Source organism: Bidens hawaiensis, unplaced genomic scaffold, assembly GCF_021521415.1.
Source record: "Bidens hawaiensis isolate Kalapana, Puna unplaced genomic scaffold, B.hawaiensis_p1.1 tig00067622_1, whole genome shotgun sequence".
Taxonomy (NCBI): domain Eukaryota; kingdom Viridiplantae; phylum Streptophyta; class Magnoliopsida; order Asterales; family Asteraceae; genus Bidens; species Bidens hawaiensis.
The window spans coordinates 1-22591 of record NW_027501988.1 but is presented as its reverse complement, the minus strand read 5'-3'; the positions used below and the strand labels follow the sequence as shown (position 1 = coordinate 22591).

General features: G+C 41.9%; 1 protein-coding gene and 1 pseudogene across 2 annotated transcripts; one reads left to right on the top strand and one right to left on the bottom strand.

Annotated features, from left to right (window-relative positions):
• Positions 1-1358: 1358 nt before the first annotated feature.
• On the bottom strand, positions 1359-4810 carry LOC143605006 (glucan endo-1,3-beta-glucosidase 2-like; annotated as a pseudogene). The gene is made up of 4 exons (XR_013148419.1): positions 4240-4810; positions 1868-3122; positions 1762-1789; positions 1359-1674 (listed from the first exon to the last, which is right to left on the bottom strand). The product of XR_013148419.1 is annotated as a glucan endo-1,3-beta-glucosidase 2-like (transcript).
• Positions 4811-5271: 461 nt separating this feature from the next.
• Positions 5272-5616, top strand: LOC143605007 (uncharacterized). The gene has a single exon (XM_077081283.1). It carries the CDS (start codon positions 5272-5274, stop codon positions 5614-5616), a length of 345 nt encoding a protein of 114 aa, XP_076937398.1.
• Positions 5617-22591: the final 16975 nt, after the last annotated feature.

Here is a 22591-nt window from a genome sequence, read left to right as displayed (position 1 = left end):
AGAAATTGCACATCTTGAGTTGGAAAGGGAGGTGGGATTGAAGGTTAAATGGTTTGCCGAATGTGCAAACTATGAAAGTGATTATGATGGTTAACCGGAAAGTTGTTGTCCGATGACGAAGTAGAAGGTAATATATTAATGCTTTAGATATTGTTGATAGATTTAATAAAAGAAGTATATTGTCAACATCTTTTTAGACCAACTAATAACTATATTTATGAACTTTAGATTTGTAGGTTGTACATAACAACTTTGTAATGCTTAGATGTTAGTAATTATTAAACATGTTGTTATGTTAAGTTTAATTTAATTGAATATTGTGTTGTTTTTATAACTTTTCAGGTGTTTAGTAAATGGGAGTTTATGTTTGTATAACTTTTGAAGACTTTGATGATGTGTTAATATCAAAGAACATGGTTAGTGTTTTTATTAATGTCTTTTGCTGGTTTTGCTTCAATTAAGTTATTGTAATTTTGAAGTTTGAATCTTAAGACAATGTAAATTTATAATACTTTGGTAACAAATATGAACAAGTAGTGTATGTTAACTTAAACGTATGTTTAAATTGATTTTTTGTAGTGGCATGTTATTCCACCCGCGTGTCTCGCGGTTCTATACCCTAGTATGCACTATTGTAGGTACAAGTGCCTAAGTGTTAAGTATTCGAATTAGACTATAAAAACTTGGAATTCGATTTTAATCAAACCCATATACCATTTTCGAATTTGGTATTTAAATAAATAATCTATTTGAATTTAGATTCTAAATTTGAATGATTAATCATATATTTATTTTCTTTCTGTTATATACTTTTTGAAATCTGGTATCTAAATTCACTATATGGGGCTTATTTAATAAGTTTGTTTTATTTAATACATGAAGTTAGTAACCTTGTACTGGAACTCTAGGAGGTTGCAACTCTAATCTCTTTACCCTTCCCGAGTCTAATTTAACAAGAGAAAAATACTAGAGAAAACCAAGAAAAATGGTTTTTTCTAAGGAAAGAAATAATGAAAAAGAAAAGAAAATTGGTGTTTTCTTTCTTTTAGATTAGAGATATTTGAAGAGAAAAGATTCTTAAAATAAAATCATTTACTTCGATCTTGGTGACACGGTAGTTAGTTAGATCTTTCCCTTTCTTTTCTCTCCTTAATTCAATTCTCCTTCTTATTCACTTCTCTTCTTTCATTTTTTTCAAACTCGGAAACACCAACGTTCAAGCCTTTGCACAACCGCCCAGACCTCAGTGTGTTAGATAAATTTTGGATTCAAGAATTGATAGCTGCCACAAGATTCACAAACAAATGAATCAATAACCCATCTTCATTGCAATAAAAAAGAATGAGTTACTATAATTAACCAAATCTCATTCAATCTGAGACCCTCAACAACAGCAATTACATAAACAATTCGCATTCTAAGTCGTTTTGTACAATAACACCCTCCCGGTCCACTCTCCAAAACCCGCCAAAACTGGGAGAACGAAAATCCGCCTCCACATGGACCTGACCCGCCACATTTCCAAACCCGACCACTTACGACAGCAACACTGCCAATAAAACCTTCATCAAAAGACCACCACCAACATAGCCACCGCGCACCCTCCAACTAGACGAACTTGTAGAGTTAAAATCCGCAATCGACCCGTTCAAAAATGTTCCATTCATCCCATCACTACACATATACACACATTTTTTATTAATATATTCAAACACCAAAATGTTAAACACCAAAACAATGACTCATATCACAGTTTCTTACCTTCCTATAAACTGACAAGATCCATGACCTGCAATTAACCATAATTTAGTAAACTTGAAACTAAAGCTTTAATAAACTAAAAACAAGACTAATCTCAAACACTTACTCGGATCATTAGTCGTTAACATAGCGACGCCATTAAAGTCACAAGTCCCATCCGCTTTACCCATCATATGATAATAACTATCAAATGCAAACGACGCGTGTGCAGCCACATTATCCGGCTCATAACACGGTTGACCCTGCAACAAAGCCGAACAGTTGACCTTCCCGGCCCCACACGCCCAATCCAAAGCCGCCTGCAACATTTTAGAATCCGCCCCTTCTTTAGCCGTACAATGAGTCTGGTTCGTCGTGTCATTAGAAAAAGTCCGGCCCGCGTTAGTCAACTGCAAGGTATAAATCGGCTTCCCGTTAGGATCAAACAACCCCCAATTCTTCTCTGACACGGGCCCGGGTTTCGTGTCCTCGTTGTAGAGCTCGTAAATGTAAGTACTAACTGGGATCCCGGGGTGTTTTGGGGTCCCGGTTTGGTTAATAATGTGCTTGATCAAGTTACTGTTGTAAGTGTTTGCATTGTCTAAGGTGGCATCCGGTTCGTTCGGGTCGCCTTTTGACGGCCAGCCCGACTCGGTTACAAGAACCGGGACATTCGTCACATTTAACGAAGCCATCGCAAAATAAGCAGCATCCACCATTGCATCAAACACATTTGTATAATGTAACAATGTATTTGCATCCACAGCTTCTTTATTCGACGGTAACGGGTTAAACAGCGCGTAATCCAACGGTATAACCCCGTTAGATTTCATGTAATCGTAATACGGGTACACGTTAAGCATAAACGACGAACCGGTCGACTGGAGGAACTTAAGAACCGGAACCAAAACCGGGTTCCACGAGTGGTTGAAAAATGCCTGTGATGGTGGGAACGAGTCGAGAATAACGGTGGAGGCGATGGGGGTCGAGACTTTGATCTGTCGGTCAAGATTCGACGACACGAGGGCCCCATGGATGAACTTAAGGGCGTTGACCACGACCGGGGGCCGCATTCGGGAGCGAGTTGAAAACCTCGGAACCGACACATATAGTGGTAATGTTGGTTGCAGGGTAATGTGCAACAATGTTTTGAGACACCCAGTGGGCTGCGGTTGAGTTTGATTGACCGATGCCGAGGAGTTGTTCGTTGGGAACAGTTACTGCTACTTTGATGCCAGTGCCCGCGAGTGCGAACAGCATGCCGCGGTCAGCATCGTATAGTCTTACGTGACGGATTTGTTGCGATTTAAGGAGTTCTACTACTTGTGTCGGGTGTGGCATGTCCGAAAGATCGGTACCGATGTTTACCCCTATGAATGCAACTGCAAGGAAAATTTAGTTAATTACTGGTTAATAATTAGGCTAAAGTTTTAGAAAATGATTTCTAGAATTATATTATAGATATTATTAAAAGGTTTTAGCTATGGACATGAACCCAAATTATGGACCTCACATGGCAATGTTGATAATAAGACGATCAAGAGTAGATCTACAATATTCGTGACAAAAGATATTCACATTCGGATCCACATTAAACCCAACCTTAAGAAATGTTTATTCCATTCTTTTAGAATAAAAAAAAAACATTGATAAAGAACCGATTTTAATTAAAAAAACTGTATAATCCACTAGCTCATTATAAATTAATTTAAATCACCGGGTTACTAATGTATTTTTAACACAAACTTTACTATGTGTTTTTACAGCACAAACTTTATGAACACTATTACACATGCGCCAAAGAGGTGCGTCAAAAGGGAGGTGTGGGGTTAACTCAAAACCTATGTATCACACATTTTATTTTATTATTTGTTTTTTCTTATTTTTACCATTGAATGGATGACTTAGTTATGTAGTTAACTCGCACTACCAACGTGACAGGTGTAACACTTAACAGTTAACCTGCTTACATGACAATGAAGTGTAAATAAGGGGGTGTTTGGGATTCTTATTTTATCTCCTTATAACATTTTCCATAAGTTAAAAAATTACACCTTTGTAACTACACACAATACCAAACACCTAACTTTTTCAAAAATTAATAAACTATAAGTTGCTTAAAACAAGCCATCTCAACCCCCCCCCCCCCCCCCCCTCCCAAAACCACTTTATAGTACAATCAAATTAAATGATACAAATACCAAGACATAAAAAGCTTCAAGTGATACAAAATTAGTACAAGTGGGGCAAAGGAAAGAATAAACTTTATTCCTTGGGTTATAAACCCATTTTTAAAAAGATTAAGTGCAAATCATCTCCACTTGATTGGTATCATTAAACACCACATATTTCAAGTACAATAAACAAGATATCACAAATTAAATGTAATGGAGCTAGTTTAGTATAGTAACATTTAGAGCTTAAACTTGAGACTAATATGGCATTAAACAATAACAAAAAAGTTACATGAACAAGAAAGGATCTTAATAAGCTTCTTACCTTCATCAGCAGACACAAGAACATAGAGTGATGATACCAACAGTAGGAGACATATTACGGGTTTTAAACCCTTTAAAACCCACAACTTTGAACATGATTCAAGAACACCTACAAAGCAAAAAAAATGAAGAAAGTGGTGGAAGAAAGTAGAATTGTTGGAAGAAGAAATGGGGTTTAAATATTCAAGAAAAAGAGAGAGAAAGAATGGGTTTTGTGCATAGATCTTGATGTGTGTCAGATGATCCAACGGTTGAGGATTTTATTGCATGTACTGCAGGTTTAGATGAATGAACACAATTGGGCTCAGTTGGTAGCCGTTGGGTGGAGTAAAAATTGTGGGTAAAAATGGTGCATAGAAGAACAGATGGAGGCAGGATTCCTGGCTTAGGTTGTCGAAATAAGGAATGGGGTTTTCCCAACGGTCATATTTATGTACCTTTTCCTGTGTAAGATGTTACTTTTTTATTTTTTATTTTTTATTTTGTTTGTATTGTTGAGATCGAAGGAGAGTTTGGATACTTTACTTTCTCTCATTTCTATCTAATTATAATTTTCTGTTTTAAAAATCTTATTAAGTTATGCTTGTTAGGCTATTTATTGTGGGACGTTTTGAAGGGGCGTGGAGAAGGTCATGTCGGTTGGCTGGACATGGCAGACAGCGGCATTAAGTAGTCTTCTCAAGACATGGGGCGAGAATTGTTCGACTTTTTTTTAGCTGTTAACTAAAAACAAACAAATCATTCAGCTTCACCTTACTGTTTCTTTTTTCAATTTCTGTTATTCACCGTACACATTTCACATTATCTTAACACCTTAGTGAAGATGAAATGTGATAGTATAGAATATTATGTTTTTATTATAGAATATTATGTTTTTATTAGTTTGATTCTCTTCCTTATTTAGAGAAGTCTTATTTAATCATGTAATTGCCTTGCGATTATTTGAATAACAAAAAACCAATTACCATTCTTTATGGTATCAGAGCGATTGCTCGATCCATTCAAACCCTAATTGGCCGCCACCACCATCATCATGGCTGGCGACAATACTTCCAGTCAAAACACCAAACCTAACGACACCATCGATCACTCTTCACCTTACTACCTTCACCCATCCGATTACCCACGACAAGTCTATGTCAACGAAATCCTTAATGATAACAACTATCTTGATTGGTTTCAAGAGATGGAGAACTTCTTATTTGCAAAAAACAAAATCGGGTTCGTCGACGGAACCTTTGAAAAACCAGAGAAATCTCACCCCAATCACATGGCATGGGTACGGTGTGATGCCATGATAAAGGGATGGCTGAGTACAACCATGGAAAAAGGAATACGAGACAGCGTGAAGTATGCGAAAACTGCTCAAGAAATATAGAATGATCTCCGGGAACGTTTCGGGAAAGAGAGTGCTCCTAGGGCTTACGAATTGAAGCAACTTATCTCCACCACAAGACAAGATCGTGTTTCCGTTTCAATCTATTTCACACGGCTAAGGGTTCTATGGGATGAGATGAGCTCCGTGTTTTCGGGACCGAAGTGCTCCTGTTCTGGTTGCACATGTAGGATGGGCAAGCAATTTATGGATATGAAAGACAAAGAAAAACTCTATGAGTTTCTTCTTGGCCTTGACAGTGAGTTCTCGACAATAAGAACTCAAATCTTGGCTATGAAGCCAACCCCCACCTTGGGAGAGGCATACCGTCTTGTCTTGGAGGATGAACAACAGAGGGCTGTTTCCATGGGTAAAAGAATGAACGATTCCGCTGCGTTCCAAAGTTATAAAGAAAAGAAAGGGGTTTGGGCCAACACGCCTAAACCGAACACCGAAAGGAACAAAGAGAAGGAGGACTCGAGAAACATGAAGGAAGGTAATGGACACTGCACCTTCTGTGACAAAGACGGGCATAAGTGGGTAGGTTGTTTCAAACTGGTTGGGTACCCGGAATGGTGGCCCGGAAAGAAGGGAGAGAAACCAAAGGCAAAGGCAACTTGTGTCGAGACCGACCCTAGTCCGATCTCAGGTCTGAGCAACAAAGACTACCAACTTTTTGTAAGACACTTTAATGGAGAAGGTAAAACAGAAGGTACGAAACCGGTTGTCAATATGGCTCTCAAAGAAGACGAGGACGGTGAGTGGATTCTCGACTCGGGTTGCACCGAATATATTACTTACTTATCAAACGTCCTCACTAATCAAAGGTATGCCCACTTTTAGCCGCCGATTATCATTCCTAACGGGGATTCTATTCCCGTAAAAGGAAAGGGAGAATATGTGTTTCCGGGGGGAGCCAAAGTTAATGGGGTTCTTTATATCCCAGATTTTAAATGCAATCTTCTTCTGTTAGTCGCCTCAGTCGCAACCTTCAATGCTGCATATCTTTTTTCCCTAACTTTTGTGTCATGCAGGGTTTGCAGAGGAGGAACTTGATTGGTGTGGGTAGATGCGAAAGGGGTTTGTACCGGATGAAGATGGTTCAAGATAGAAAGGCTATGGCTACCTAGGTCGAGACATGGCACAGAAGACTTGGCCACGCTTCAAAGGGAAAGCTTGCTAGAATTGATTTTCTTGATATTAGTACTCTTGATTTGGGTAATTTTTGTGACTCTTGTTCTAGAGCCAAACATACTCGGCTGTCTTTTCCTACCAATTTTATTAAAACTACTGCCTATTTTGAGTTGATTCATTGTGATATTTGGGGGGGTTATCGAACACCGTCCTATACAAAAGCTAACTATTTTCTTACAATAGTTGACGATTTTAGTTGAGCCGTTTGGACTTTTCTTCTCAAACATAAAAGTGATGATAGTCAATGCCTAAAAAACTTCCACCAGATGGTCAAAACACAATTTGAAAAATCGATCAAGAGGGTAAGAAGTGACAACGGTGGGGAATTCACTTCCAACAATATGTTGGAGTTTTATAACGAAAAAGGAATTTTGTTGGAAACCTCTTGTCCTCACACCCCCCCAACAAAATGGGGTCATTGAGAGAAAACATAGGCACCTTCTTGATACTGCCCGTGCTTTGAGAATTGGTGCCAATGTTCCCAAGAGATTTTGGGGGGAATGCATTTTAACCGCGGCCTATTTAATCAACAGACTTCCTTCCAAAGTCATAAAAAACAAAAGCCCCTTTGAGATGGTTTGGGGAACCAAACCAGACTATGATTTCCTAAAAGTTTTCGGGTGTCTGGCTTATTTTAAAAACACATACACGAAGGAAGATAAGTTTGAAGACAGGGGGAAACCAGGGGTATTCCTTGGATACCTCGTTGGAACAAAAGGTTATAAAATTCTTGATATTTAGTCAAAAAGGATCATCATTAGCAGGGATGTTATATTTCACGAAGATAATTTTCCTTTCAAGGGCACCAAAACTATTAATGATAAATGAACCCGTGGTAATTCATGACTGCCACTGTTCCAAGGAAATCAAAGGTACCAACCCAAATGTGAGTATGGATCCATCTTGTTCAGACCAGGCCGAAACCACTGTTCCTGACCCTGATCAGGCGGCCCAAATAAATCAGCCAGATGGCTCTGGTTCAGCCGAGGCCCAACCAGATCAAAGTGAAGCCCATGAGTTTTTTGATGAAGCCCAAGAAAACTCTAGTGAAGTGAATCAAGAAAATATTGAAGCAAACCAAAATAATGACCAAAATGTTCCTGATGAGGAACCAGAACTTCATCCCGAGAGTCGACCTCACCGAACAAAGCATCAACCATCAAAATTTAAAGATTTTGTCTTGCAAATTCTGTGACCTTCGTCAATTTTGGATCTCGTTTGTATTCGTTTTTGTATTCGTTTATCATGTAAACCGACCCATTTTGTAAACCAAAGCTTATGATATAATCAAAATGATGGATTTTATGTTACAATATTGTTTTACACTTGTTGGGTCTTGAAAACATTCTTTTTGGTCCTTAAAACTCTTTAAAAATGACTTAAACCAAACTTTGGGGACTATTATTGCCATTTTCTAAAAACTTGTTTGACCATTTCAACCATCACATGCATCTTTACCCTATTTGTATGAACCGTACTCTTACCATTATAAAAGCAAGGCTCCATACACCATTTTGGTTGTTCATCTTCTCCAAATCTCTCTCAAATCCAAGTATTCATCTTCAACATTTTGTTATTTTGATTTCTTAAGGTCAACTAACTATAGTCTTTCATTTTAACTTGTTCATCTAATATTACTAACACTTGAATATGGTGGTACAACATATATATAATACACACCCCTTGTTTCCTTTATTTGTTACTTCACCGACTCCGGTTGGTTAAGTTTCGAATGTCATAAGACAAGGCTTCATGGAGGACTTCGTGTTCTTGATATATATTTACACACACATAACTTATTATACATATCACTTATGATTAACTTCTAACCCTTTTTAGTTTGTTCATCTTATTTACAAGTTCCATGGTGTGGGTTTGTATAAGACTAACCTCGGTTTAACCGAAACTAGTCCAAACCGGAAACCGAACTTTTGTTTACTAGTTTTGTTAAAATAGTTGTTTAAACATGTTTATTGCTAGATTTGAGTTTCAAAAATCATTTTTACAAGTTCTTTGATATTAAGCATATGGAATCCATCTATGAACTCGTTGGGAGATGGAAACCGAACTAAACCGAAACTTTTGCTTAAAAGACTTGTAGTTAACTTTTTAGTTGTAAAATTTAAGTTTTCTTCATTTATAAACCAATATACAAGTTCTATGATATTTGGGCATGTAGAAACCATCTATGAACTATTTGTGAGATGGAGACCAAACCAAACCGAACTATACCGACTTTTACTAGCTTAAGACACACAAGTGTGTTTTTAGCTATCAAGACTTGTATATTTCTTTAAAAATAGTTTACAAACTGATTTTAATTATTTTCTTAAGTACTTGGAATTGTTGGATCCAACTTGATCTCATCACATAGTTTGGACCGACAGAACCGAACACTCGCTTAACGTGCGTTGTTAGTTCTAAACAATAGATCTACATACTTTGTTAAGTGTTAGTATATTTTAATGAGTTATCTCATAACAATTAATATGTTGGAAAGTTGACTTTGGGTTTGACCATTTGTCAAGACCCGAACCGACAACCCGAACACTCGTTAAAGACCCGTTTTAGTATCTTTGTCCCAAAGGAACTTGCATTTTAGTATTTTTCCCACCTTATTACTTAACATTGGTTAAGTAAATATTAAGGTTAGATACTTTAACCCGGTTTCGAACAACTTACATTTTTAAAGGATTGTTATTATAAATTCTTAAATAGTTACATTTTAAACCTTGAACTTTAATTGTTTACTTTTTGCAACAATTATTTTATTTAAAGATCTTCAAAACAACCATTCTAAATCCAAGATTTTATTATCATTTAGGCCTTGCTCGTTAAACTTCATCCATCCGGTTATTCATCTTTTACCGATCAAGTTTTATACTTGAACGTGAGTAACTTCATACCCCGTTTTCTATCTTTTATTTTGGGGGTGACATTTCATCTTATCTAAACTAAATGCTTTATACTTGGGTCTTAAACCACAAATGTTGTTGTATACTTTACTTGAATAATTGCTCGATTTGGTGTTCTATGCTTATTTGCCTATGTGTTTATCGCTTTTGGATGGTGGAACTATAAATCCTAGACCATTTGGCAACCCCTCATGGCAAGGTGTCGTTAACGTAATGCAATTAACAATAACTATAAAATCCGAAACTATTTTGCAACCCCTTATAGTTGGGTGTCGCAACCTGTTAGCGATAACTATTTATCCAAGTTTATAGCTATTATTTATGGTTTTGTATACTAGTTTTGTGGCTTTTCATACTATATATCCATTGTTCAAACTTATGAATTGCTCACCAACCTTTGTGTTGATAAACTTTATTTTATGAAATGTTACAGGTTTGCATCTAGGTTGATTTTGGAGTTCGGTGAAGAAAACGTCACAAATACCGTTAGGATATTAGCAAAAATGAACAATATTTGATTTGCTATATTTTGTTATATTTTGTTGTATTTGACTTATGAATATTTGGTTATGTGACATTTTCGATGTTGTGAAATGAAATGAGTTTGTTAAATATTGTCGTTTTAAATAGTGTCATGCGCTTATGAGCAATCGTTGCACCCCGGCATGTTCCGCCGCCTTTGGTCGGGGTGTGACAAATTCCCCCTTCGGTCAAACACGCGGCTTCCGCATCCAATCAAAGTTCCTCCAAGGTAGACTATCCCATCTCTAATTATGTTTCCTATAATAATTTCTCCACTAGTCACAAGGCTTTCTTGTCGGCTATCACCAAGAGTGATGAGCCTAAACATTTTAAGCAAGCTGCACAGGATCCTCGTTGGTGTGAAGCTATGCAAAGGGAGATTAAAGCCTTAGAGAAAAATGGAACTTGGACCTTGGAACACCTACCAAAGGGAAAGAAAGCCATAGATTCGAAATGGGTCTACAAAATCAAGTTTAAACCAAATGGTGAGGTCGAAAGGTTTAAGGCTCGTCTTGTGGCCAAAGGATTCACCCAAATGGAGGGGATTGATTATCATGATACGTTTTCCCTGGTATCCAAGTTAGTTACGGTTCGTACTTTGTTGGCCGTGGCCGTCAAGAGAGATTGGATAGTCCACCAACTCGACGTCAACAACGCCTTTTTGCATGGAGATCTTGACAAAGAAGTTTATATGAAGATTCCTCAAGGTTTCTCCAAAGAAAATGAGACTCGAGTTTGTCGCTTGAGGAAGTCCTTATACGGGTTGAAACAGGCTTCACGTAACTGGTACCACAAGTTCGCTACGTTTCTTTTAACCTTGAATTTTAAGCAGTCACATGCCGATCACTCTTTGTTCTCTTTCGAAGCCGATAATGTCCATGTGATTGTTTGGATATATGTTGATGATGTTATCATTACGGGAAACTATCTTAAGAAAATTCAAGAAATCAAAGGAAGACTTGACAACGAGTTCAGTGTGAAAGATCTTGGTCAACTGAAGTATTTCCTCGGTATCGAGGTTGCCAGAACGAATGAAGGGTTGGTACTTAGCCAACGGAAATACACTTTGGATATCCTAAAGGACAGTGGGAACTTGAATTGCAAACCTTGTTCTTTCCGATCGAACAAGGATTGAAGTTAGACAAAGGTGAGAATGAATCAAAAGTTGACACCAATCAGTACCGTCGCATGATTGGGAGACTCTTGTACCTTTAAGCTACGAGGCCCAACATCACTTACTCAGTTAACATTTTAAGCTAATTTGTGGCTGATCCCAGAATTAACCACTTGGAAGCTGCCCATCGGGTCCTTCGGTACTTAAAAATTCACCAGGTCAAGGTATATTGCTTTCTCGTGCAGGAAATCCCACTCTAACGGCCTATTGTGACTCTGACTGGTTAGGCTGTCCCTACACCAGACGATCACGCACCGGGTATATCCTTTTATTGGGTGGTTCACCTATCTCTTGGAAAACCAAAAAGCAGGCGGTTGTCTCACGCTCCTCCGCATAAGCGGAATACAGGGCTATGGCCTCTACAGTTAGTGGGATATTATGGGTTCGATGGTTACTTTGTGAACTCAAGGTCCCCGTATTTTTCCTACGGATTTATTCTGTGACAATCAAGCGGCTCGCCATATTGCCAACAACCCCGTCTTTCATGAGCGCACCAAGCATGTTGAAATGGATTGCTATTTCGTCCGTGAACGAGTTACCTCAAAAGAAATTACTCCTATGAACATTAGCAGCAAGATGCAAGTTGCAGACTTGCTCACAAAAGGACTCTCTGCTCAACAACTACATCTTCTTCTTGGCAAGATTGGCATTGCTAACTTACATGCTCCATCTTGAGGGGGAATATAGAATATTATGTTTTTATTATAGAATATTATGTTTTTATTAGTTTGATTCTCTTCCTTATTTAGAGAAGTCCTATTTAATCATGTAATTGCCTTGAGATTATTTGAATAACAAAAAACAAATTACCATTCTTTAGATAGTCACCACCATTGCATGTGTAACGTCTATGTGAACACTTTATTTCTCATTTCACATTCACTACAACAAAAGTTTTTAACATCTTTAAAAGGGAGGGTATGTTGCTAAGGAGAGAGGAGAATAGTTGGTTTTGTAAAGAAGTCACGTTTATATAGGTTTATGTGAGTAAAGAAGAAGTGATGAGAATAGTTGGTTGTGGGACGTGAGATAGCGTGTTTGAGAATAGTTGGTTTTGTAAAAAAAGTCACGTTTGGCTCTAGCGGCTTGCTAGATGTAGTTCTTTTATATATGTTGGGAATTCCTTAGTCAGATGTGGCAAGAAGCACATACCTATTATGAAACTTGATTGCCTAGTGTGCATGTGAAGAGGTAGGTCCCAGTAGAGTCCAGTTGGACCCGCAAGACTCACCTTTAACAGGGACGTCTGCGCACTGACCAACTGCTCCAGCAGGACCCACCATGCTCAAAGAACCTTACGCGCAGTACGCCAGCTGTACCCGCAGGGAAAGCCTCCCAATGGTGAAGTACCCCGCCTGTTCCCGCAGCTGCGGATACAAGCCATCAGGGAAGGCTACCCGCACTAACAGCAAGGCTACACGCACAAGGCATTCGTTACTTCAGTAGTCACATGAAGGAATGAGCAAGGCGGGAACACTCCCGCCTAAATGAGCCAGTCCGTATGCTTCTGGAAGGTCTTTCGTACTATACCTACTAAAGTATGGGCGGAACAGACAGTTTGACCAGAGCAGCCCATGAACTAATCACAGGGTGACAGCTCACCGACAACAATACGAGGAGGAGCACCCTCTAGTACTGTTTGTCACTATTAGCCGCTGCCTACTCACCAACCCTTACGATGGGACCTGCGCAGCCTACAGTTGGTGGAACAGTGCGTAGCCGGCAGTAGAGGAACAATATACAGCCGACCTTATTACTGTTGGCCGTAACCTATCCACCAACCAGCATGGCCTGTGCGTAGTCCACTGTTGGTAGAACAGGAATACTATTCAGCCGGCTGTACCTGCTTGGAAACCTACCTTCGGCTATAAATACTCCAACACCTTGGAATGGTAAGGACATCATCTGATATCTCAATCTTATCTAGCAATCTCTTAATATACACTTATATTCAGAGCAATCTAGTCTGATTCTCACGCCGGAGGGTGGTCACAAGGAGGAACCCCCCCTTCTCAGTGACGAGCTTACGGTGTCTGTTTTGCAGGTCCCCTGAAGAACAACCTTCTCTGCTAGACCTCATCCGTGGGAAACATTACTTAACCCCCAGATTATCTATAATCTGCCTGTGGGTTCACTTAATGTTTCTTCATTGGCGCCATCCGTGCATAAAAGCTAGAACTAATTTAGTTTTTTCAAAATTTCTGAAGAAATGGTTAACGTTACTCCGGTCCCAAGGCCAGTAACCGACCAAGAAACCCCGGTAACCACAACCCCAGCAACTGGGGGGAACACCGGCGGTTATACAAATCTTACGAACACTACCCCGACTACCCAAGCCGGGGCAAGTGCAGTAAATACTCCACTGGGTTTCACTGATGCCCAGTTGGAAAAACGAACGAGGGTCCCTCGCCAAACACTAGATCAAGTGAAGGCGTGGGCCGAAGCACGTCAAAGAGAGTTCCAAGCTGAATTGGATGAACGCTTGCGTTCAGTTCAACAGGCTGACGAATTCGGCAGTACTCGCCAACACCTCAATATGAACAGTGAGTGCGAGTACTCAGACGACGAGAGGGAAGAATCCGATACCGACGCAAACCCTCGCCATAAGGCGAAAGGGAAGCGTAATGAAACGGACTTCCAACCAAAAAGGAATTTTGGGGAAGCTTTTAAACCAACAAATGCGGAGAGAAACCCGCGTGACTTCTCCAAAACCTTTAGACCAACTGCTACAAATGCAGGAAGGTCAAAATTCGCAAGGGACATTGCGGAAGCAATCGCCCCGAGAAGTGCCAAACAAATGTCAAACATTGGCACTTATGATGGTCTATCCGACCCAGACGACCATTTGAACAGGTTCATTGCGGGGGCTACCGTCAGTAACTAGACGGAACCCACGTGGTGTTACATGTTCCAGATGACTCTGGTCGGAGCGGCCAGGGCATGGTTCGATCGTTTACCGGTCCACCACATATATGACTGGGCGGACTTTCAGAACAAGTTCAGCCAGCACTTCAGCCAACAGAGGAAATACACTGAAGAACAGTGGACGATCCTCAACTGCGTTAGAGAGGAGGATGAATCTTTACTAGACTTCATCACCCGCTTCAACTCCAAAAAGCTAAGTCTCGGCAACATAAGTGAAGATCTGGTTCGCGCCGCTTTCATCCAAGGCGCCGAATACCCAGAGCTTATCCGCACATTGACGGGTAAGGATGGCATGCCATCAACATGGGATGCCATCATGACGGCAGCAAAGCGCTTTGCCGAGACGGAAAAGCAACTGGGAAGGGATCTTCCCCAGAGTACACACCTCTACACGCAGAGGACAAGAGAGAACAATGTAAGGATCGCCCGGCAGAACAAAAAGAGGAAGCTAGGTATCTGGCAGTCAATGGTAAACTTTGACACCTCATCCAGCTCTCGGCCTCTTGTTGGCGGAAGAAATCACACACACCCTTCAAGCCAAAAGCACCGGTGGAAGCCACTCACCAAAAGCGTCACGGAGATATTTGCCACTGAAAAGCTACCGTGGCCAAAAGCTCCCGTGATCCGGCACCGACCTAATGCGGATCAGAGCAAATCCTGTGACTTCCACGGGACAAAAGGTCATGGTACGGAAGAGTGTACATCCTTGAAGGATATTATTGAAGCATTCGTCAAGGATGGAAGACTGGCACACCTGGTGGCATCAATCAAGAAGGGAGGACGGAACGACAACCGGTACCGAGGCAACGGACGAAAGCCCGTTGACATCAGCATCAACATGGTTCATGGTAACATCAGAGGAAGAAAAAGGCGAACGCCAGAACCATGTGCGTGGAAGGAAGCTGAGGTGCGCTTCCCGCGAGTGCCAGGAGGACCCAGCAAAGAAGGCCCTATCGTCATCAAAAGCCAGCTGGGGCACTACATCACCTCCCGCACTCTTGCTGACAACGGCGCATCGTCGACGGTGATGTACAGGCAGTTCTTCGACAAGCTAGATGACGAAGACAAGGAACGCCTGGAAACGATCTGCGCATCGATGGAAGGGTTTGATGGCAGCACAAACAACCCCCTGGGTATCCTATCTTTCCCTGTCACTCTTACGGATGGGAAACACTCCCGCACAGAAGATGTGGACTTTGTCGTGATGAGGAAGCCACACCACACATACGACATTCTCTTCGGGAGAGACGGGATGGCAAGATTCAACGCCGTGGTATCCTCAGTCCACGGCATGATGGGATGGCCAACAGCTGAGGGTGTAGCAATGATCACGGGCATTCCCCAGGTATGCATCGCATCTGTCTCATCTAAACCCAAACCAAAGATGGCTAAACCAACCATCACCGAACCAGAAAGATGGGCCTTCAACGGCAAGTACCCGGACCAGGCCGTCACCATTGGCCCAACAATTGTTGATCCCACACGCACCTTACTTAAGCACTTATTACAAAGGAACGCCGACATCTTCGCGTGGACACCAGCTGACATGACTGGTGTACCCCGGAGTAAGGCAGAGCATAAGCTCAAATGCGATCCGGCTGTCACGCCGATCGTACAAAAGCGCAGAGTAATGGGGCCAGAACAAACTAACGCGTGTAGAACCCAAGTCAAGGAACTCCTTGACGCAGGCATCGTACGCGTTAGTAGATATCAAACTTGGGTTGCAAATCCCGTTATGGTACCGAAGAATGACAAACAATGGCGCATGTGCATAGATTTCAAAGATTTGAACAAAGCATGCCCCAAAGATTGTTATCCGTTACCTGAAATTGATCTTAAGGTGGATTCGTTGGCACCATTCCGCCTTAAATACTTCCTGGACGCGTATAAGGGGTACCATCAAATCCACATGGCCGTTGATGATCAGGACAAAACCGCTTTTCGGACGCCCGATGGCACATTTTGTTATCAAATGATGTCATTCGGACTTAAGAATGCCGGGTCCACATACCAACGCCTGATGGACAAAGAGTTTCATTCCCAAATTAGGAGGAACTTGGAAGTCTACATGGATGACTTGGTCATCAAAAGCCATGACTCAGAAGCGATGTTGAAAGACATCGAAGAAACTTTCAACACGCTCAGAAAGATAAACATGAAGCTCAACCCGAGCAAGTGTGCCTTTGGAATGGAAGAAGGGAAGTTCTTGGGGGTCATCGTCACTAAAGATGGCTTCAGAGCGAACCCTGAAAAGGTCGAAGCCATTATCAAAATGGAATCACCTACTACCATCAAACAGGCTCAGACACTTAATGGACGACTAGTGGCACTTAATCGCTTTTTGGCAAACCACGCGGATAAGTCGTTTCCATTCGTGTCAACATTGAGAAACTGTTTAAAGAAACGCACTTCCGCTGGACACCTGAAGCGGAAGCAGCTTTTCAGGAGATTCGGTCACGCTTGATCGAACTCCCAACGCTGACAGCACCAAAAGCGGGAGAGGAATTAATCATATACCTTTCCGCACCTGATAGAGCAACCGGGGCAGTCCTGCTAGTAGAACGAAAAGGCATCCAGATGCCAATCTACTATGTTAGCCGTGTCCTAACAGACGTAGAAACCCGGTACTCTACCCTAGAAAAATTAGTCTTAGCACTAATACACGCTTCACGCAGGCTAAGACGATATTTCCAGGGTCACCCAATCACCATTCTCTCAAACTTCAAACTTGCAAACGTTCTAGGCAAACCCGAGTTATCGGGACGCCTAGCCAAATGGGCAATTGAGTTGGGGGAATACGCGATAAAGTATAAGCCAAGACCAGCCATAAAAGGCCAGGTTCTGGCCGACTTTATTGCAGAAGTGCCAAAATCGCGTGAAAAAGAGTGCCAGGAAGAGGCTCAACCCTCTCCAGCACAAGACATCAATGATGTCTGGCGACTCTACACTGATGGAGCAGCCAGTAACGAGGGTTCAGGCGCAGGGCTAAAGCTAACCAACCCAGCAGGCCAAGAATACACTTACGCTATTCGACTGGATTTCCCAAGTACGAATAACGAAGCCGAGTATGAAGCATTCCTGGCTGGGCTGAGAATTGCGCGTAAGATGGGAGTGAAAAACTTGGAAGCCCACGTGGATTCCATGTTAGTAGCCAATCAAATCAACGGGACGTACACGGCCATGAACGACACAATGGCCCTGTACCTCGCACAAGCAAAATCCCTTATGCGCGATTTCAATGACTGCAAAGTCATACACGTCAAGCGAAGTGAAAACAAATCTGCGGATGCGTTAAGCAAGCTTGCATCATTAGCCTTCACCCACTTAGGAAAGGATATCCGCATTGAACTCCTCGAGACACCATCGGTCCCGCACAAGGAAATTTGTGTCATCCAAACAGGCACGGAAACGTGGATGACACCAATAATAAAATACCTTGCGACAGGTACACTACCGGAGTCCAAAACACAGGCAAGAAAACTACGCTGTAAAGCACTGAATTATCAACTCATCGATGACATCCTTTACAGACGTAACTTTCTTGGCCCACTCTTAAGATGCGTGGATGTCACACCCGGCCCTGAGCGGCGGAAACAGCCGGGCGCGCGCGAGTGGGGATTGATAATTAAGCACGGGCCATTGCAAACATTCAAAGATTTTCATTGCGCATGAAAAGTTTAATACAAATACATTACATTGTTTAAAAATTATAAAAACATCCAAGTGTAAAAACTGTTGATTTCCACGCCATATCCCCTTGCGCGGCGGGAACAACCACGCGCATCGAAGGGATAGAACTAAAATCTTCCAAAAAGCTAGTTTTAGATGTTCAGCGTGAGGTGCCCTAAGTGTGACTCCATGCGCTACCTAGTTATCTCCTGAAAGACACGTAAAAAACATTCGAATCAGTATAAACTGAGTGAGTTCACAAGTTTTAGTAACTTGATAAATCGTATTGCATCATAATCTTGATACAAATCATTCTGAAACATAATTCTGATATCATCATTAAAACACTATGCTTGGTAAAACGTAGTTCTATCAACATATTCTGATAAAATCGGTTCCGCGGTTTACGCGCGAACATTTCTGGGCACTGTGCTCGTCTGTGCAAAGTGGCGCTGCCACTATGAGCTAAAATGAGTAGTACCGTCCCGCGGGATTACGCGCGAACGTTTCAGGAAAAATGTGCTCGTCCATGCAAAGTGGCGCTGCCACTACGAGCTAATCAATAATTCCGTCCCGCGGGTTACGCGCGGACGTTTCAGGAAAAATGTGCTCGTCCATGCAAAGTGGCGCTGCCACTACGAGCTAATCAATAATTCCGTCCCGCGGGTTACGCGCGGACGTTGTGCCGGAAAACAAGGCGCTCGTCCATGCAAAGAGGTGCGACCCCTACGAGCGGGCTCAAACCATAGTACTGCCCCATGACCATACTAGGCACTCGTCCATGCAAAGAGGTGCGACCCCTACGAGTGGGTGGATCAAACCAGCAGTCCCTACCCTTAGAGTTCCAATGGTAAAGTGATCACTTACTCGAGTTCTAGCGCACATACATCGAAAACCTTAGATAACCGTTCGCATTGCTCATCATGAAATATAATTTAAACACATAATCGCTTGCATAGCTTGTAAGTATACCATGATAAAATATTATTTAGGTACGTGTCCCTCGCCCCGAAAACAGTTTAAAAATAGTGAAAACAGTGAAAACATAGGGGTCTGTGAGACTCACCTGTGGTTCTTGTTAAGGGATTAAATCGAGATTCGGGTTTTCTTGGTGTTGGCCTTGGAATTGAAGGTCTAGTAATACCATTAAATAATAAGAAGTATATATATTTAAGATCAAGAAATAGGAGAATATAAGGGTTGGAAAGTAGATCTCAAGGTTATATTCTCGGCTTACCTAGTAACAGGATCGGAAATGAAAACAACGGATGCTTGGGAGAGGATTAGTGCAAGTTTGCAGTTCTTGAAGTGTGTTTTTGGGTGATAATTTAGGTTACATATTTATAGGCAAACTCAAGGGAACACAATCCCTTGCTTTAGGGGATTGTAATCTTTTCATATCTAGGGGTAATGATGATAAAGTATGGAAATTATTATTATTTATTTAAGAGTGGAGTAGTGATAAAAGATTTTGATTGATTTGGTCAGGACATGCAGGTCTGGGGTTGGTGAGAATATGGTGGCTGACAGTTGACTTTTCGTGTTACAGTGTGCTTTTTCAGGTACTTTTGTCAGTAAAAAGTGGAAAATCTCTGAATCACGCTACTGTTTCCTTTTGGGCGGGAGTAATCTCCTTACGTCTGGAGAATAGACTAAGTGTTCAGTGCGTATCACTTTGTGCGCATAGCTTTCTGCGTGAAGGACATTTCTTTGCTGCGGGTAGGTGCGTAACCTTCTCGCAGTTAGGACATTGAGTTTCATTTGTAGATTCTCCAGGTGGTCTTGGTATTTCAACATAGTGATCAGTTATGTTGAAGTCAATTCCATCTTGGAGCTTCAGACAAACTAGCTCTCAATGTTCCCGCCATGCGGGGAGGTTAGTTCCCTTCCGCACGCGCATAAACGATTTAGGATGCACCGCCTTAGCATCATGCGGGATGGTCAACCCATTAGACAACATAACGTTAAGGTGCATGAAAACATCAAGCAAAAACATTCGCGCATGGCGCATATAACATATGCCCACGCTGGTTCTTAACATGGCGCGCTTCGCGCAGGGCGCACATAACAAATGCACGCGCTGATTCTAACATAGCGCGTTCGCGCAGGGCGCACATAACATAATTACCTAATATTTAGGTTGATTACTTGGTTTAAGGGATTGGGAATTTACCGGGTGTCACATTCTCCCCCTGTTAAGAGAATTTCGTCCCGAAATTTAGGAGACGTTGCTGGCAGAAGCCATGCTCTGAAAGAGGTGTGGGTATTTCATGCGCATCTGGTCTTCTCTTTCCCAAGTGAATTCAGGCCCACGCCTCGAGTTCCATTGAACCTTTACTAACTTGATTTTGCTTCTGCGCAACTTTGTTCCTTCCAATCGGTTACTGCTATAGGTTCTTCTACGAAGTGCAGCTGTTTGTCGATGTGAATCTCTTCCAACGGCAAAATCAACGTTTCATCAGATAAACACTTTTTGAGGTTGGACACATGAAACGTATCATGAACTCCACTGAGTTCGGCGGGGTAAACGGAGTTTATAAGCAACCGGACCGATCCTTTCCAGGATCTCAAAGGGTCCGATGAAGCGCGGATTCAACTTTCCTCGCTTGCCGAAACGGGGGACTCCTTTCCATGGAGAGACTTTCAAAAGTACTTTATCCCCTACTTGAAATTCCAATGGTTTCCTTCGCACATCTGCGTAGCTCTTCTGTCTATCGCGCGCTGTCTAAGGCGATCCCTTATCTGAAAAATCTTGTCTGTTGTTTCTTGGATCAATTCTGGACCAGTCATTTGTTTGTCACCCACTTCAGCCCAGCACAGTGGGGATCTACACTTGCGCCCATACAAAGCTTCGAATGGCGCAGCCTTGATGCTTGTGTGATAGCTGTTGTTGTAAGAAAATTCAACCAATGGGGAGACGAGTATCCCAGCTACCTCCGAAATCGATTTGCGCACGCGCGTAGCATGTCTTCCAATGTCTGGATTGTTCGCTCGCTTTGCCCATCCGTTTGAGGATGATATGCCGTACTCATGTCAAGACGAGTACCTAAAGCCCCTTGTAACGATCTCCAAAATCTTGAGGTGAACCGACTATCTCTATCAGAAATGATGGACACTGGGACTCCATGTTTTGAAACTACTTCTCGAATATACAATCGGGCTAACTTTTCCATCTATCGGTTTCCTTGATCGGCAGGAAGTGTGCTGACTTAGTTAGCCGATCCACAATAACCCAGATCGTGTCGTAACCCCCAGGTGTCCTTGGCAGTTTGGTGATGAAGTCCATAGAGATTTGTTCCACTTCCACATGGGAATTTCTGGCTGTTGAAGCAACCCTGATGGTTTCTGGTATTCAGCCTTTACCTTCGAACACGTCAGGCACTTACTGACATACGTCGCGATGGCGCCTTTAAGATTGGGCCACCAATACAGCGCTTTAACATCTTGGTACATCTTGTCTGCGCCAGGATGTACGGAATACCGCGTCTTGTGAGCTTCGTTTAATACTTGCTCGCGCAATCCTCCCTTGAGAGGGACCCATATGCGGTTAGCGAAATATAGATTGCCGTTCTCTTTAAGTTCCAAACTCTTAATCATACCCCAAGGCATTCGTTTTAACAAACTCTGGTTTCAAGGCTTCTTGCTGAGCGTCTCGGATGCGGGTAGAGAGATCTGCGTGAATGGTCAACCTTAGAGCCTTGACTCGTAGCGTTTTTATTCGCTCCTTCCTACTTAGCGCGTCTGCTACCACATTCGCCTTTCCCGGGTGGTACTTAATTTCACAATCATAATCATTCAACAACTCCACCCATCTTCGTTGCCTCATGTTTAAATCCTTTTGATCAAATATATGTTGAAGGCTCTTGTGATCCGTAAAGATTACACACTTTGTACCATAGAGGTAATGGCGCCAAATCTTTAGCGCGAAGACAACCGCTCCAAGTTCCAGATCATGCGTTGTGTAGTTCTTTTCATTGTCTTGAGTTGGCGCGAGCATACGCTATGACTTTGTCTCGCTGCATAAGGACACATCCAAGTCCCTGATGTGAAGCGTCGCAGTAAACGACGATGTCGTTCGTCCCTTCAGGCAGAGACAAAATTGGCGCACTACATAACTTCTGTTTCAACATTTGAAACGCTGCTTCCTGATTTTCGCCCCAAACAAACTTCTTGTCTTTCTGAGTTAGCGCGGTCAGAGGTAGAGCTATCTTGGAGAAGTTCTCAATGAAGCGTCGATAGTAGCCAGCTAGTCCTAGGAATTGCCTCACCTCAGTTGGGGTTTTTGGCGCTTCCAGTTTTCGATGGCCTTGACTTTGGAAGGATCAACGTGTATTCCTTTCTCGTTACAACGTGACCGAGAAAATGAACTTCTCTAAGCCAAAACTCGCACTTGGAAAACTTCGCATACAACTTTTCTTTCCTCAACAATTCCAAAATCAATCTCAGGTGTTGCTCATGCTCGCCTTGGTCGAGAGTAAATCAGAATATCATCTATAAACACAATCACAAACTTGTCCAAGTATGGTTTGCATACGCGGTTCATCAGATCCATGAATACAGCCGGCGCATTAGTTAGCCC